At 32.8% G+C, this 18,803-nt stretch overlaps 1 protein-coding gene across 1 annotated transcript in view; it reads left to right on the forward strand.

Moving 5' to 3' along the window:
- Positions 1–18,803, forward strand: part of LOC129248358 (transcription factor hamlet) — a 75,838-nt gene that overhangs the window by 17,709 nt on the left and 39,326 nt on the right. The window contains exons 3-4 of the mRNA XM_054887884.1: positions 9,719–9,847; positions 9,963–10,137. Coding sequence (XP_054743859.1) covers positions 9,719–9,847; positions 9,963–10,137 — 304 coding nt within the window. The remainder of the gene's footprint in view (positions 1–9,718; positions 9,848–9,962; positions 10,138–18,803) is intronic.

Below are 18,803 nucleotides of genomic sequence, written 5' to 3' on the forward strand. Positions count from 1 at the left end.
CACTTCTATTCCCACCAAACACAGATCCAACTTTGCTGGAGTTGTGTTTTTGAGGTAGCTTGAGACGAATAACTATGTAAGTACCAATACCAAAATTGATGATCGACTTCTCAACACCAGTCATTACTATTTCCAAATAGGGTCCGTTTTCTTCATGTCTCAGCAGAGTCCCGTGAAATGAACATCTTTGAGCTCCTGAGGAATCCAAATTTCGAGTTTGCTGACGAACTCAAATTTTTTGGGTGAAAGTGAACTTTTTTTGTCTGATCTTTTAATATTTCTACAACCTCTCGTGCCGACTAACGTGGGTTTGGTCTTATCAATAACTTTATTTTGTTACCAATAAACTCAGTGGCCTTTCCTGACCGAGAAGCATTTTGATATCAAAAGTACCAGCTTGGAAATTCTTGAATTAATTTTGGCATTGGTGTTGTTCAGACTATAAACAGAATTTTTACTTTTACGGAAGTAAAGAAGTAAAGTAAAGAAGTAAAATAGTGGGTACGGTTATATGGTTGTCAATAATAGGATCCGTACAATAATATGCGCTTTCTGGCCAGAAAACTTGATTTATATAGACGATGCAATAAGATCGCAAACAATATTGGAATCCGTAAGAGGAAGTGCGTCTTATTTGGACATACTCTTAGAAAACTAGCGTGAAAAATACCAGCGATGGCTTTATAGTGGAACCCTTAAGGTTACAGGCGGAGAGGACGACCCAAAGTATTCTGGCGACACAACCTTCATTAGGAATTTTCCAGCAACAAAATCACCTGGACGTAAAGCAAACAAACAACCAGCGTTAGAAGAAAGTAGAAATCATTGCCTTTGACTCTATGCGCTTCATATTCGGCGCTTAGGAAAACAATAAGAATAATAAAAGGGTTCACTTGGACAAAAAATTAAATTCGTCTATTGTGATAACATCGCATGGGGAACGGAATACAGCAAAATAGGAAAGGTAAAGAAGTGGTAAACCCAACGAATAGCCATCTACAGTTGCGTTAACCGCTTCGTACTACTGACGAAATTCAGTACGCGAATGATATCTGTATCTCCTGGTGAGAAGCTAGATGTCTATATTTAAATCTAGATTCACTAAAGCAGGGTAGTAAAGGAAAAATTGCTAAGATAATTCCACCTCATTCTCTAGACGTCTGCCTCTAAAGAGACGTCATGCTTCACCGCGTGGAAACCTAAGTGGCAATATCCGGTTGGGACTAGTAAAATATTTAGAGCTGAGGATTTGTTAGCATTATAAGTTCCCTTTTGAAGAGCGCCTCCGATGCCTAGAGATCTAAGAATTTAGCGACCTTAAAAGTTTCTGCACTTGCCCAGAACTTGCTGAGTTACCGCGAAGTTTGATTTTCCAGGAGCAGACCACAGATAGTCAGAGGAATCATAATCCTCTCATTGCGCGATGAAGTTACCTCGCGGAAGCTGTGTCTAACTAGCTCATCGGCCCACCACTTTCCGGCAATGACCTTGTGACCAGCTACCTGTATGAACTTAATTTCACAGTATTCGGATTCAGTCGCAAGGGGAAATCAGGTATTGCATGATTAGTTTCGAACGCACTTTCAGCTTGCGTCATCAATTGCCGCTTTACTACCGGAAAAATTGCTTACTTCCTTGGAAGTTATTCCACAAGCCATCAGCCAATCTCTTAGCAGCTACCTTACTTGAATTTGATGAGCAGCTTCTCGTAAAGTACTTTTTTACCAATCTTTGCGTCGAACTTCTCTTTCCAATTACTGCACTCCATTCATTAAGTGGATGTGGAAGAAGAGGGTCCTACTTGGATCTAGCGCGGTGTGCGTTGATCAATCACCACAGGGATGAACTCAAAGTTTCTAAGAACCCAAGAGCGCACGTAGCTTAAGTCTAGCTGTATCTCGTTTCTCTCAGTCTCTAGAAAAATTGGTAAAATATGACGAAAACGCACGGGCTGCTCTTTTATCTTGAACTTGTTGGGATATCTTTATTGCTGAACTAAAATGTTGAAATTTTTTTTAAGAATGAGGCCATTATTGACCATAGAGTTACCTTTTTGTGGGGTGTGACTGAAAATGATAGTCCCACTACTTCTATATTCTCATCATCATCAACAATATGTCGCTTCTTTTCTTTACACTCCGGATTCCATGATTTTTTTTTTTTGATTGGGGTTAAATGAACCCTGGCTACCATTTTATGTAGTTAAAAGAGAGAAAAGATGTATGCTGCTATATTCTTTGTTAGAAAGTACTCGATGAACCTCAAGCTTAATTGCGTTGGGAAGAAGTTTTTCCATTAAAAGGATGCGTCACATAATTTAACCTTCCATTCCGTGTGAGAATTGTTAAACTGCATGTAATTGAAATTAAAGTATCTTCACTGCCACCCAACGAGTTCCAAAATTAATGGTTTCTCAATTTTTTATGACCTTTAAGCCATCGCCTCCGTTAATTAACACATTTCCACAACTCCTTCCGATGACGAAAAAAAACGTTTCTCGACTTTTACCCAAAAACGAATGCCAATTAAACTCTTTCTTGAAAAAGGTCTGTGTGCACAAAAGGATTTTCCATCATTCAATTAAAACAACAAATCGGGATAAGTAGGACTATCATTAATTACGACAAGACACATTCAACACATGTTTACGTGCCATACAAACACAAGACAAATAGATGTCGTGCATAAATACAAACCTCGAGGGAAGATGCAACAGAAGACATAGCGTAGACGCAGGAAATTGCAGGATGAAAAGGACGAAGCAGTAGAAGAACGATAACAAAAGTGAGCCTAACTAGGGTGTCAGTACGCAGTGGGATTTCCCGACTACCGGAATTAGTAAGCTGCTGCCGCCGTTGACTGCTCGAAAGGAGATAACTGCGCGACGGGTTGTCTGTCCGCAAAGGATGTACGAGCGCAATGGGAATTGGGATGAGCACACGCTATTTTGTGGTCACGCACAATTTATCAATTTGCAGTTACAATCAAAAAGATAATAGACTGCCAAGCAAAGGCTTGAAAGTAAGAAAGTGCTTGTGCGTATGCGTGTGCGTGTGAGAAAGATAGAGAGAGAAATACATACAGATGTGCATATGTGTGAAATGTGTTGGTGTAGGTATTAGTGGAACGAATTTCGGAAATCAGCATGAAATGATGGGCTAAGCTGTTACAAATGTGACTGCGGCTATTTACTCCTTCACGCAAGATTCTCCCGCTGATTTTTGCTCTTTCCCCGCTGGGCGGCCACAGCGCAGAAATCTCTTGAGGCAATGTTTTGGCTAAATTTATCGGACAATTTAATATGTGAAAAACAATATGTTGGCATTACATCCCCAACCAGCGCAAAACAGCGACTGCTGCGTTTATGTGCACACATGCAAAAAAAAAATAATAATAATAATTTATGGAAATTACAAAATCAAAAAAAGCATAAAAATTTAATAACAAAAAACAATACACGAAACAGCAAATCGTCGCGACGCAGCCGCGATCAACGAGCCACAAACAATTGGAGTGCAAAAAGGGGCGCTGCTCTGCCAACACTGCTCGCTGCCAACAACTGCTAAGTGCGCACTCAGCAGCAACAACAAAAAAAAACACAAAAACAATGCATCATATAGTTAGTTGTTGTTGCATATATGTATATTGCATTGTTTGGCAAAAAGCGAACGCACAAAAACTCTTATCTCGCAAGTCATTCGGAAAAACGGCGTTTTCACAAAGTGGCACATACGCATAAGCGAGCGCTGTGGCATGGCCACATGCGGCAGGAGTAGCAACAGCAGCAGCAGAGGCAGCTTATAGGAGAGCGCTGCGCTTACTTTGCTAGCTGACTGACTAAAAGCATATTTATGTATGTACTTACAATATGTTGGTACAAATGTGGGTATGTATGTGTGCGCATTGAGCAGTGCAGGCAGCCAGCGTAAAACCGTGTGGGCATGAGTACGCGCACACGCTCCGAAAATTGAGCTAACAACTCGATTCTGCCCAAATGCGATTTGACGTGCTGTAGGACTTACACATGCATACATACATACACACATACATACTTCACATAGTAGCTGGGCAGCATGTGAATGGGTGGCAGCCGGGCGCTCGCTCTGCTATGCGCTTTAACCTGAGGTATGAGTTGCTGAAAAAATTTATAAAAAAAATCATCTACCGCACATTAATACACTTGAGTAGGTCGTGTTTGGCGTGCATTTTGTTTTTGTCACGCTGCTATTTGTTTGACGCCCTTCGATTATGCTGCCGAATTAGTGCAATATTCGCAGTTTTGCACTGCCTTCCAAGATTTACTTTCCTTTCCCTTGTACTTATTTATTATTGTTGTGGGGGCTTCTTGTTTTTTGCTACTTGAAGTAATGACGCGCAGCCGTCAGACGTCAGCCGGCGGTCAGAGTTTTTGTGTGTTTTTGTGTTTTTTATTGACTCCTCCTGCTGCTTCTTGCACTGGCGAGACTTGGCTTAATTTGTCATAAAAAGCCGTGTGACACTGTAGTAATTGGTAGGCAATGAAGCGGAAACGGATGTGGTGTGTGGCTGATATTCATATGAATGTTTGTGCAAGTGCTTGAGGCCGTGTCATAGATAATTGGTGCACTAAAAATATTTTTTAATCACTCTGCAGTGGACTACACTTCATTTGACAGCTTGAAAATGGGTGATGTGAACCAGATTTCTTGTGTTTTTGCATCACAAGCGCCTTACTATAAATTAGAAAAGCATCAGAGGAATGGACACACAACTTAATCCGCTTGTAGGTCGCATCGGCAAGTAATGAGCGGTAAATAATGCACAGATACATATAAAGTACCTCATACGCATGCACGTGCAGTAGTGGTCAGTGCAAGAGATTTCAAGTAAACTTCAAGTTGGTGAGAGTTTCAAGCTTCCAGACTTTTCAATGTCCTTAGAGTGTTAAGGAAAGTGTTTTCGGCAAGTCTGTCAAACTGAAGAATTTCGAAAAATTAATCAGAAGAGCAGACACTATGTGAAGTACCGAGGGCTGTCAATAAATGAGTTGCGGGTAAACTTTCTGAAACTACTTTAGATTTTTTATTTTACGATTTTTTACACTGCGATAGCCAACACTTTAGGTTTTGAGCCTCTATTGAAATTTTGTTATGAATTTAAATTTTTCTTCAAATTATTTTGTTAAAATAATGTTAAATCTAGTAATTAATCGAAGAAATAAGCAAAATAAAGTTTTTTACAAATTGGCGGTTTATAAAAAAAAAAAATTATTGGTGGAAAAAAATCTTGAATTAATTATTAGGAAATATTTTTAAGAAGGTCGTGTTAACATTTGAGACTAATCGGTTCAGCCGTTTTCGAGTAATGTTTGTCACCAACTTTGAAAACACCATTTTGAGAAAAACGCGTTTGAAAAGCACTTTACTTTACTATGAAACGCCTTTTCAAATTTGCGTGTAACTTCGAAAATATACACCGGAACGATATTATAAAGGGTGGTTAAGTTTCAAGGACCGGTGTTGATTTTGAATAGAATACCATTTTTTTTAGGAAATTATTGTCATTTCTCTTTACTATGATAATATTGGTATGGCCTCGGCGGCACACCTCATCCGATGGTCCAAATTTTCGATGACGCTGAGGCATAATTGAGGTTATATGCCGTTAATGTGCCGTTATCTCATCCTTTAGCTCTTGAATTGTTGCTGGCTTATCGACGTACACCTTTTCTTTTAATAAAAGAAGTGCAAAGGTGTCGTTGACGTTTAGGTGTGGTTCACATTCAACATCGGCCCTTGAAATTTAACCACCCTATATTTTCTGCGTGTAGTCTCAAATATGTGTACATTAAGAAAAAAAAATTTAAAAAAAATAATTTTTTTTAAACTATGTTTACCTGTATATGTTTTTATATTTCAAATATATATTTATATACATAATTATATTTTTTTAGAATTAAAATTTTTTTTAAATTTATATCAAAAAAATTAGATAGCAACACCAGTTAAAAATATTTTCTACCAATATTTGTTTAAATGCCGTTCATTTGTTACCCCACTTCTGCTTGTTTGCCCACACTTTCGTAAATTCAAATAACCAGTATAACACTTTTCACTCGCCACTTTGCTTGCGAACGTTACTATGCTACGCTAGGTGGCGCTCTCAGCTGCTCTAGATAATTTATCTAACCGCAACGAAATACGATGACAAATGCACACACATCTGTGCACATACACACACATTGTGGTGGGAGCAAACATTCCTTCTTATATTTATCTTAATTTTTTACGAAGAAATCTCATGATTCGGATGAAAAACAAATTATTGTGGTTATATTTTAAATAATATGTATGTATATTAATATGTATGTATGCGTGTCAAATAAAGCTTCTGGACTGATAACTGGTAACTTTAAGCATTTATTTATAAAATGCAAATTCAATAAAAAAAACATAAATTAATAAAAAACCAATAAGAAATAATATTAAATAAGTAAAATCAAATAATGTAAGAAATAAAATATAAATGAGATAAGGAAATTAATATAAAATTAATTAATAACATAAATTAAATAAAATTAATCTAAATTAAAATGGCATTAGATGAAGTAAAACCAAATAAAACAAAAATAAATAAATAAATAAAAAAATGAAATAAATAAAATAATGTTTACAAAAAAAAAAAAACAACAAAACAAAGTAATAAGAATTAAACCAATATAAATAAAAAAAAATTAAAAAATAAAACTATAAAATGAAATAAAATAAAATTAACAAATTAAAATGTTTTGTTTTACAAATAAAATAAAGCAAAACAAAATAAAATAAAGTAGTATAAAAATTGAAAAACTATTTTAACATAATATAAAACAAAATACAACAGAACAAATAAAAAATATATAAATTAAGTTAAAATATAATAGCCCCAAAATAAACAATAAAGTTAAATAAGTTTAATCTAAGCTAAAATAAAATAAAGTAAAATTAAAATAAATTAAATTGTAAGTAGCGAAATTAAATGATTAAAAATTGAACAGAAATTACAATATTACAAATTAAATATAAGAAAAAATGAAACAAAATTAAATCAGATAGTATAAAATAAAAATAAAGTAAATTATAAACGGTCAAACTAAAATAAAAAATAGCATTATTAGGATAAACAAAATAATATAACAATACATGAATTACAAATAGATGAAAAATAAATAAAAGTATAAAATAATACGAACAGAATAAAATTTATCTAAATAAAATAAAATGAGTAAAAAAACAGAAATAAAAAAAAATTAATTAATTAATATAATATAAAATAATGTATAATAAATAAAGTAAAACAAAGTAAAAAAATATATTATATTATTAAATTAGAATATAAAAAACACCGAATAGAAAAAGGAAAAAAATCTAAAATTAGTTAATTTATAATAAAATGAGATAATATAAAACAAATAAAAACTATGCAAAATATAATAAAATTAAAAATAAAATACCACCGAATGAGACAAAGAAAATAAACAATAAAATGAAATATATTTAGACTATATTAAAATCGAATAAAAAAAAAATAAAAAAGACAAAGCACATGCTCCACTAAAATATCAAAGTATACTTTGGCCATAGAACTTAAACGGATGAACAGAGCGAGGGAAGCGAATATAATAGCAATAATTATATCGTCCACTGGATTAGTGCCTAAGCATCTAATCAAACATTTGAAGAAGTATGACTGCCAACACCTTTTAGAAGACATGCAGAAGTCAACAAATGTGCAATAGTTCGTAGATTTTTAAATATTTAAGCAATAGTAATCGTATGGTCGTAGAACTTGGACTACGCTCCACCAGAGCACAATCCCTTGAAAATTTTATCCGGCAATAGCCGAGATGGATTAACCTCAAATAAAATAAAATAAAATAAAATAAAATAAAATAAAATAAAATAAAATAAAATAAAATAAAAATAATGGAAATTATAAATAGTGAAATAAAATAAAAGAGGTAGGATAAACAAAATAATATAAAGTTAGATAAATTATTATAAAATAGAATGAAATAAATAGAGAACAAAATAAAAAAGAATAATATTAATAAATGAAGAATAAAATAAAATGAATAAAAAAAAGTATAAAAAAAAATAAAAAAGATAATATAAAGTAAAGTAAAACAAAAAAAAATAATTAAAAATTAAAATTATGTTAAATTATAAATATAAAAAAATGTCAAATTGAGAAAAGCAAAATATAATATTATAAAATTAAATAAGTTATAATAAAATAAAAAATAAATAAAATACCAATTCCAGTAATAAGCTAAGAATGCCGAATTCTGATTAAAAAACAAAAACTATCGTAAAAAAAGTAAATAAAATAAGATAATATAAAATTAAATAAAATAAAATTAATTTAAATCAAACAAAATAAATCTAAATTAAATAAGATTACATTAAAATAAAATAAAAAAATATATTAAATAAATAACGAATATTGAATATTGAATTATGAATATATTCTTTTTATGCGCTGACGATCATAGACAACACCACTCGAGTATGGGACTCGTACTGCAGCTTTCTGGTCAACCCAATAAACCCCTGACGTGTAAATATCATACTTGTATACCGTTCGCTTTGCTTTGAATGCTGAAAAAATAATTTTGTATTATTTAATATGGTGCGTGATTACCATTCGGAATTCACAGAGAGAACGTTGGTTCGAATCTCGGTGAAACCAAAATTGATAAAAACTTTTCTCTAATAGCGGTCGCACCTCGGCAGTTAATGGCGAACCTCCGAGTGTATTTCTGCCATGAAAAAGCTCCTCATAAAAATATCTGCCGTTCGGAGTCGGCTTGAAACTGTAGGTCCCTCCATTTGTGGAACAACATCAAGAAGCACACCACAAATAGAAGGAGGAGTTCGGCCAAACACCCAAGAAGGGTGTACGCGCCAATTATATATATATATATATATATATATTATTTAATATCATCTGCGAAATGTAAATTGTGAGTTACGAATTTCGAATTATGAATTGTGGAATGAATGAATTCGAGTGGAATTTGGAAGTAATGAAGTTTGAGTTAACATGAGATATTATATACGGTGTGGCGCAAAATTAGTCATTCAATTTCGTTTTTGAATAACTTTTTTAGCAAATAAAAAACATACTTTGAGTAATGGAAATATTTATTTTACGTCTTTAGGCGCTCCATTACTTGTCTGTTTGTCTACTGCAGCTGTGTAGTTCCTACATACATACTAAATTAGCGCATACACTCCTGCTAGGGGTTTCGCCGAGCTCCTCCTCCTATTAGTGGCATCCGTCTTGATGTTGTTGTACAAATAAAGGGACCTAGAGTTTTAAGCCGACTCCGAAAGGTTTTTTTTATTGAGGTGATGAGGTGATTTTTTCTATGATGGTAGTCACACACCAACCCATTCGGCTACGGTGGCCGGTGTCTAGTTCCCAAGTGTCAAATATGATTGACGTAAGACGATATTTGCTAAAAAATAATAAATCCAATGATAGAGTGATTAATTTTGCGTCACCTTGTATAAATTGCGAATTTAGTTTAAATAAATATAAATTTTTAATTATGAATGAAGTATGATACAATAAAAATTTCGATTTGATCTGAGATATGAATTTCGATCTAAAATATTAATACTCATGTATCTGTTATGAAACACTTCATAAAAACCATGCAACTAATTTAAAAATATTTCCCTTCCCCCCTCAGGTTATTGCACGTCCACATTTCCGCGGCTGGTTGGAACCCTCACATGATGTGTCGATGTGGCTGCGCAAAATACGCGCTGTCGATGGAGACGGAGAGGCTAATCTAAAGAATTTCCTAGTGGCAGGATATGTGAGTGACACGTCCTTTTGCAAATGCAAAGGATGAATTTTTAATTTTATAATCAACTTTGGCTTGTAATATCTAAATCTATCTGAAATTAATAAAACTGTTTATGCTCACACAGCTTTGGTACGAAACAAATCGTGATATAAATGCCGGCGAAGAAATCACAATCGATGGCCGGCCGCGCACACCCATACACCTTAACGACGGCTCCATCAATGGAGCGGATGCGGGAGGTGCATTATGTCCGACGGGTGGATCGCTGCACGGTGATGATAAAAGCGAACGTGATAATGGTAAGTGAAAAAAATAAGGAGTTTTTCATAGAGAAGATAATAATGAGGGGAGAAGGCACACAGGAGTAGTACACAGAAACTTATAAAAAAAATTAAGTGTTGCAATAATACATATATAGTATTAAGCTATACAACTGGAAGAGGGGGGAATTAACATGTTACTTGCCTTTTTCATTTCTACACTTATCTCTCGTTTATTTGACTTTTGCGCTGTAAACCTTATCGTAATGTCGCAGACGCTGATCCTGACATGGGAAATGAGCAGCTGGGCGGCGGTTGCAATACATAACAGACTCTTTTGAAAAATGATGCATGCATATGTTTTTGTTGTTGTTCATGAGCAATGTTTGTGCTTAGCAAATATCATTGGCGATTAGTGCGCGCAAACATGCAATTGATAGCCGGCGATATAACAATACGCGTGACTTGCCACATGGCACGCGTGTTGTTGCTTTCAACGATGTCAGCACCTTAAATGATATGTGTACATATGAAGTTACATATATAAAAATGTACATATGACTGTAACTCATATTGACAATTACTTGCAACATTATTCAAACGTTGTACAATCACACAATAGCGCATGTTTTGAGGCAGAAGCTGCCAGCTTTAAGGCTGATCCTGGCTTCCGCTTATGTGACCAGCTTATGAGGGCACTAGCGGAAGGGTGTTGTTAGCTGTCACTTCCACTGCTATTTTTCCATTGATAAATATCACTTCTCTCAACAAACGAAAACAAAAACAACACCAAAAGCAACAACAACGTCAACAATAATAACCGAAATATTAAAAACAATGTTCGAATAATTATGAGAAGCTATGCTGATTATTTGCGGGGATTTCAATTTAAATTCACACTTTCGAATGCAACAGCAGCATACAAAGCCTACACTCACACGTACACATGGGACACGGTATTTGCCCCCGCAGCCGCCACCATTCACCCTTTGGCCGATGCGTTTGCACATGCGCGCCTAGAATTGCGTATTCATAGTCGTATTCGTTGTCGCGCATTATAAGACGACCGCATATGTTTTCATTTGTTATTAAAATGTTTGATAATTCCATTAAGGCCAGCAGCATATCACATTGCAGCAACACAAACAACACCAACAGCATCACTAACCACCACCATTGATGCCACATTGCAGCATTGTGCCAATCAGTTAGGCAGTCAGCCAGTCGAACTGGGTTGTAAGGCTTTACGCCGTCGCTCGGGTGGCAGCCAGCCTTGCAGGAGTGATGACAACACATTTTGTATGTGTGCATTTGTGTATGTGTGCAGGTTTTTGGGCACGAGCAGTAGCGAGTGATTATTATTAGCGACAAAGCGTCGACAATGTCGCCTCATCAGCGGTCTCATCACTGCAAATACGCTCAAAACATGGCATACGCTCAATTTAATCGTAATCCGGGTATTCGACGTATTCATAATTTATATTTGTTTGATTTTTTTTGGTGATATGAAACGATCGCCTGATTTGGGGCATATGCGAAGAGCGTACAGTGGGTTGTAGGCGGTTGAAGGGTTGATTAAAAATAATATAGCATGGAAAATGTGTTGCGGGAAGGCAGCTTGTATAACAATAATAGAGAATCTTTGTTTATATATATTTTGATTATTTAAAAATCCTTTTTTACGAAATTTGGTGCGCAGATCGTTTTACTTTTGAGTTATTCAAAGACTCATTCAAAGTTATTACTTTTAAAACATTTTTTAGCTCGCTTTCGTTGTTGTTCGGTAGAAATATTACATGCCGTTCTAAACTAACTTATCAAAGACCTATAGTTTTGACTTATCAGCTTAGCTCAATGTTCAAAGGTGTTTCAAAATAAATCAAGCGGAGTAATCTCCGCTAGGTGGCGCAAGTGTCGAGATATTACAGGCATGAACAGTCCGATTTGGTTGATAATTCGAATATATGTATACGCATAACTTTAAGAAATGAAACAGCTTTTAAAAGAAATTTGCCCGCTAGGTGGTGCTGAGGTTGAGATTTATGTAAAAATTCCGTTTACAACGGAGACGTTATCAATAAAACGGTCCGCGGATGACATATGGCAAAAATAAATTTTTTGTCTTTTGGTAGGACTGTTATAAGCTTACATGGCAAATTTCAGCGTGATATGTCACATAGTTTGTTTTCTGTGCTACTGTAAACAAGTCAAGATCGAGCAATTTTCCCGATTTTTTCTTATCTATTTTAGACTGGTTGTAACAAAAGTATTTTCTTCTCCCCATGAACTATTGGCCTCCTGGAGAATATTATTTTTTATCCTTAATTTCCAAGTTGCCATAGGCATTCCAATGTCACCTCTGTTTTCAAGCAGTGGAAGATTAGTACCCTCTCTGACTTTCTTCCTTTCAATTTTCTTCAATATCTCTATGTTCCGGGGCCCATATAAGGTCGGCTTTGAAGAAGGTGTTAATATTTTTTAGAGCTGCCAGACATTTCTGAGATCTTAGTATAACTGCCTCCATTGGTTTGATGGCCGAAGAAATATTATAGTTTCAATAGCACAGGTCGATAAAAAACCTTTCTTTGCTGGTTTTCTGTTGAATGCATAAATTCTAAGGCTAGACATCGAAAAGCGCCAAATTATCCATTTCACAGCTTATTTTGACTGCTTTACTTTGATAAGGACTTTAATAGAGAAATTACATAGAGAAATTACATTTTTCAACTTGAATTAAAAAATAATCCGATGTTCAGCAAACATTTTTCTGATTTAGTTTATAATAAAATTATCAAAAAATTAGAAATTTTTCTTCCCAGAAAAGGAAGTTTTGATAAAAAAAAATTACTCTCTTATTAAAAGAAACCAAAATTTGACCCTCAGAATTCAGACCAAAAAATCATGTCGACCGGCGTAATTTACATAAGTCATTAACATTCATTGCACCTCACGTGATGTATCGAACATAAGTTTTTTAGGCGTCGCTGTTGCATGCGACGAATAGATTTTTCGATTTAAATCTGACAAGAGGTACCTATCTACCGATATTATAAATTCGCAATCACCAGGAGAACCTCTAAGTACATACATATGTTAGAACTCACATACATGTATGGATAGTAAATTTAAATTTTTTAGTTCGGTTTCAGATTTTAATTAATTAAAAACAATTTTTACTCTTCCTTTTTTCCAATACGACTAATGTCATTACCTCAACAATATCATGCAGGCCAAAAACTGCTTTTATTCATCACTTCCGACTAGAATACTATAAATTACATAATTTCTGCAATTTTTAAGTAGAATACGAAGCTGCGCAGGTTCCACCCCAGTGTAATAGAATTGCGCTTGACTAGTATACGATTGGTTTCGGACTTATGGTGGCCTGGGCTTATGCCACTCGAAATGACGGAAAAGTCAGTAAGAAATAACAAATCTTCAAGTGCATTTCTACCATGGAGAAGCTTCGCATTAATACCACCTGCAGTTCAGAGAAGGCTTAAAACAGTAGAGCACAATATCAAAATGCGGACCAAAAATTGGAAAAAGCAAGTTATTAAAGAGATTTCAAAAGAACAACAAATTTTTGATTAAACCCACAACATTTTGACAATTAAACATCCCATAAAATCATTATTTACGTGACAGTAAACAGTTTTTCAAACGTAAGCATCTAAATCATTGCCTTAAGCGATCTTTTGAATAATAAACAAATATTTACATATTTTATTTCACCGCATATGTTAATATTTGGCAAAGAAATAGTTATTTTTAAGAATTTTTTTTTTTTAATTTAGTCTCTAGTCTGATCGGCTTAAATTTTCTTTTCTTGTAGTTTTTTGTCTAGTCCCTATGTTTCGAGAAGATGTCAAACAAAGAAAAGTATGTTTTTCACCACACAAATTATGGCTATCCTAACTATACATACATTCAAATATAGACAAGCACACATTTTTGCCTACGCCCAGCCCACTGTGCATCGTCAACAAGCAATCAACTGACTGGCTATAGGCTGTAGGCTGCCGCCACCAGGCAGCAACGTTAGTCGACAGCTTAGCTTCACGATTACATGCTTGTCTGTACTTGCCCATACACATGTTACTAAGGCGCATACACCAACACACACACACACATACATGTGTACAAGTTAAATTTATTTTTGAAAATAAAATAAATTTGTTAAAGTTTTATTTTTATTAGTTTTATTTTTATTAAAATGGAACAAGTTTGATTACACTTCAAAATAATTTGTTCTTTACTCTTCAAGGTGACTTTGAAGACTACTTTTAACATTAAAAACTATACTTATTCAATTTATTTTAACAGTTAGATTTATACTTAAAATGAAGAGAGAAAGAGTTCCCCATTTACTATTACAACAATTACAACAATTAAATATATAACTTACATAGCTATAATAATTATTCCAGTTAGATAATGAAGAGAGCGAGAGCGAAAGGGGAAAGTTACTTATAATATATAACTCGCCTCTCCTTAAAGAATTCGAGTCTCGTCGAATCTTTTACAAATATAATATACAATCCGAAAATTTAATAGTTTCTTATAGTGATACAGATTTAAATCACACTTAACTAATAACTTGAAATATATTTAAGTTGTTTAGCGGTTTTTTTTCCAAGATAAATATTAAACTATATTAGCCATAAATATTCATTTCTTATTCTATAGTTTACATTTTAAAAAAATAAATATAGTGTGATTTAATATAAAAAAAATATTAACGAATAGTTTTCCATGTTTTGCTCTACAAATCCATTTCATTTTTTTTATTATTATTATTTTTTTTATTTATTTTTATTTTATTTTATAGACTTTAATGGGCGTCTAAATTGTGCAGTGTCTACTTTATTAGGGTTGCTGTGGTGGTATCTGTTAAATCTTTTAGCAGTTTTTTGTCTAATTGCAGTAGGATTTTTAATATATAAATTAGATTTTTCTAAATTAAGTGTAATATTTTCTCTTTTAATATTTTCTCTATCAATGGTTTTCTTTTTAATTGCTTCAGATCTTACCTTAACCTCTTTTAAATTTATGTGTAACTTATTTATAAAATCAATTGGTTTTAATTTAGTCGTGCTGTGAATTGTATTATTATAGAAATTAACTGCTTTTAGTACTAATTCTTCAGAGTCATTAATATTTTCAGCGTTTTTTAATATTCTTATATGCTCTAAGAGAGTCGAATGCATTCTTTCTACATCTGAATTTCCTGTGTGCGAATTCGGTGTTGTAAAATGAGTTTCTATATTATTTTCTTGACAGAACAGCTTTATAAGTGCATTATTAAACTCATTATCCATAATAATTTTATCAGGTTTTCCTAAAAATGCGATTCGCTCTTCGATTTTAGTTTTAATTGTTACCATATTTTTGTCATTTAGTTTATGTGCCGTTCCTAATTTCGTAAATTTGTCTATTGTTGTCAAAAAACTAGTCTTTTGTATCTGAAAAATATCTATATGTACTATTTCATTTGGTTTTTCTGGTGTTGGAGTATGTTGAAATATTTTATTTATTGGTTTTCTGTCATATTTGTTTTCATTACATATTCTGCAGTTATTACAATATCTATTTATAAATTTTAATAATTTAGGATTATAATAATTATCTTTTAATTCTTCGAAATTCTCCTGGATTCCTCTATGGTTACCTTTAATATGAATATCATCAATGATATTCAATAAAGATTCCTCGGATTCAATATCACTAGCAACTTTTGTACAATTTATGAAATTTATTTTATTGTTACTAGAAAATAATTCAATTAATTTGTTCTGTATTATATTATATTTATTATTGTCAAGCTCCGAGTATACCCCAATTTTTCCTCTTTTTATTTCACGTCTAAATAAATCATTCAAATAATGAGTATTATTTAAGTCATTCTCAGACACATATATTATTTTATATTTTTTAAAAAGTATTTCGGTTTCTTTATTTTTATTTTTAACTATTCTTATTTGCGTCCTATATTTATTAACAATTTTATTTATTCTAAAGAAATTAATATTTACATTTTCTTCCGTACTATGATTTACTTCAACTCTGCTCAAAAAATCAGCTACCTTATTCTCCTTTCCCTTAATATATTCAATATCGAGATCAAATTCATCTAATAATATTTTCCATCGGATGATTCTAGAATTGGGCTCTTTAAGTGAATAAAGCCATTTCAAAGGCTGATGATCAGTTTGAACTAGAAACTTTCGACCAAAAAGGTATGGACGGTAATATTTCACTGACCATACAATGGCTAATAATTCTTTTTCCAGCGTTGAGTAGTTTTTTTCATGTCCATTTAAAGTCCTACTGGCGTAACTTACTGGTTTGCCATCCTGGCTCAACACCGCGCCAATAGCAGCATTGCTTGCATCCGTGGTCAATACAAATTTTTTATTAAAGTCTGGATAGCATAATATTGGTGGATTTGTTAAAATTTTCTTCAATTTTTCGAAAGCGTCAATATAAGATTTGTCATTAATATCAATTTTACTATTTTTTTTTAAATATTTTATTATAGGGCTAGCAACAAAGGAATAGTTTCTAATGAATTTCCGGTAATATCCGGTTAAACCTAAAAACGATTTAATTTCTTTTACTGACTTTGGTAGCTCCAAGTTTTGTATTATATTAATTTTCTCGGGGTTGGGCTTTATCCCATTATTTGTTATGATATGACCAAGAAAGTTTGTTTCTTTCGATAAGAATCTACACTTATCTATTTGAACCTTTAAATTGTAGTCATTCAGTTTATTAAATACTTTTTGCAAGCTTTCTAAGTGTTCGGTTAGCGAGGTTGAAAAGACTAGTATATCATCCATATAAATTATACAAATTTTATTTATATAATCAGCCAAAATGTAGTTTAGCATTCGCTGAAATGTAGCGGGCGCGTTTTTGAGACCGAAGGGCATTCGAATGAACTCGAAGTGACCACGGGGCGTTGAAAAAGCCGTTTTCTCAATGTCGCTTTCCTCCATCAAAACCTGATGAAAGCCTTTCGCAAGGTCCAAGGACGAGAAATATTGCGCCTTACCTAACTTGTCAAATAATGACTCTATATTTGGCAGAGGAAATTTGTCATCCACAGTTATTTCATTTAGCTTCCTAAAGTCTATAACTAATCGCCATTTCTGCTGGTTCGAATTATCGGACTTCTTTTTAACAATCCACAAAGGGGAATTATAAGGCGATTTGCTGGGGCGTATTATATTTTCTTTTAACATTTCATTTATTTGCTTTTCTATTTCATTTTCTAAAATCTGTGGATGCCTATAATTCTTGCAGTATACTATTTTATTAGAAGTAGTTATTATTTTATGTTTTACACAGGTAGTTGTAGTTAAATTTTGGTTTTTAATATAAAACGTCTTTTTATTTTTATGTAAAAAATTTTCTAATAACTTATTTTCTTCCTTATTTAAGTTTGTAGGCATTAAATCTTTGAATTTATCCAGCTCAAATTTTTCTATATAATTAATTTCCTCATAAGAAATGTTAAATTTATAGTCAATTAGTTTTATTTCGTTATTATTTACTTTAAGAGTATTATTTTGAAAATCTATTATAGCTCCAAAGGGCTGTAAAATATTTATTCCTATTATGCAATCGAATTTTTTATCAATAAAATTAATTAATTTAACAGACATGGTGCTATTTTTTTCTTTGAATTCATCCGGCACATTTACTATCACTTCATCTATAATAATATTATTACCGACCAGAGTATTTAATAAAATTGGTTTTATTAAACTTTTCTTTATTCCTATATTGGAAAAAAAATTATAATCTCCGAGGGTAGTAGCAGCACCACTATCAATTAGGCATCTTGTTTTTGTATTATTTATAGTTAATATTACTATGGGTAATGATAATTTCGAGGCTGCACAGGAAAATTTTCTGTAACGTGAATTGCATCAATTTCCATTGGTTCTTCATTATTACTTAAATGTCTATTATATGAATTTTGTTGATTTTGTCGTAAATTACTAAAATTTTCTAAGTCATAATTTTGGGTTTGTTGTTGCTGATTATTTCTGTTAAAAGTGTTAAAAGTTTGCGTTTGAAAATTTCTGAAATTTCTGTTACAATTATTAAAACCACCACTATTATTTCTGTTATTACGGCTACTATAATTAGGAAAGGTATTGTTATTTCGAAAATCATTATTGTTTTGAAAACTTTTATACGCAAAACTATTCGCTTGTTTATTATTTACTAGTTTTATATCTTTTAATAAATTATTTTCTAAATAAAATGTATAAGCTATGTTAATAGATCTAATATTATTTTGTAGCAAAAGAGATTTAATACTAATAGGTAAGTAGTTTACATAAATATCAAAAATTAATTTTTCATTATTTTCAGGTGTATACAAAATGTCAGGTTCTAAGCTATACTTTGTGTTCATTAAACTTAAAATTTTACTTAATTTATAATGTAATTCCTCAATGTTTCTAGCTTCTTCGTTTAGAGCGTCACTTCTTAAATTAAAAAAACTTCTTTTTACTCCAAATTCCTCCTTAAGCTTAACTATTATACCCTCCCATGTAGGGTTAAATAAGGTTTCAACCGCCTTTAACGCCTTACCTTGCAGTCTGTTGCTTAATACTGTTTTTATTGTCTGTACATGTTCTGCTGGCGTTAGCTGCAACACAGTTGCGACGTCCCTCAGGTAGTTGCTG

Source organism: Anastrepha obliqua, chromosome 5 (genome assembly GCF_027943255.1).
Source record: "Anastrepha obliqua isolate idAnaObli1 chromosome 5, idAnaObli1_1.0, whole genome shotgun sequence".
NCBI classification, from domain to species: domain Eukaryota; kingdom Metazoa; phylum Arthropoda; class Insecta; order Diptera; family Tephritidae; genus Anastrepha; species Anastrepha obliqua.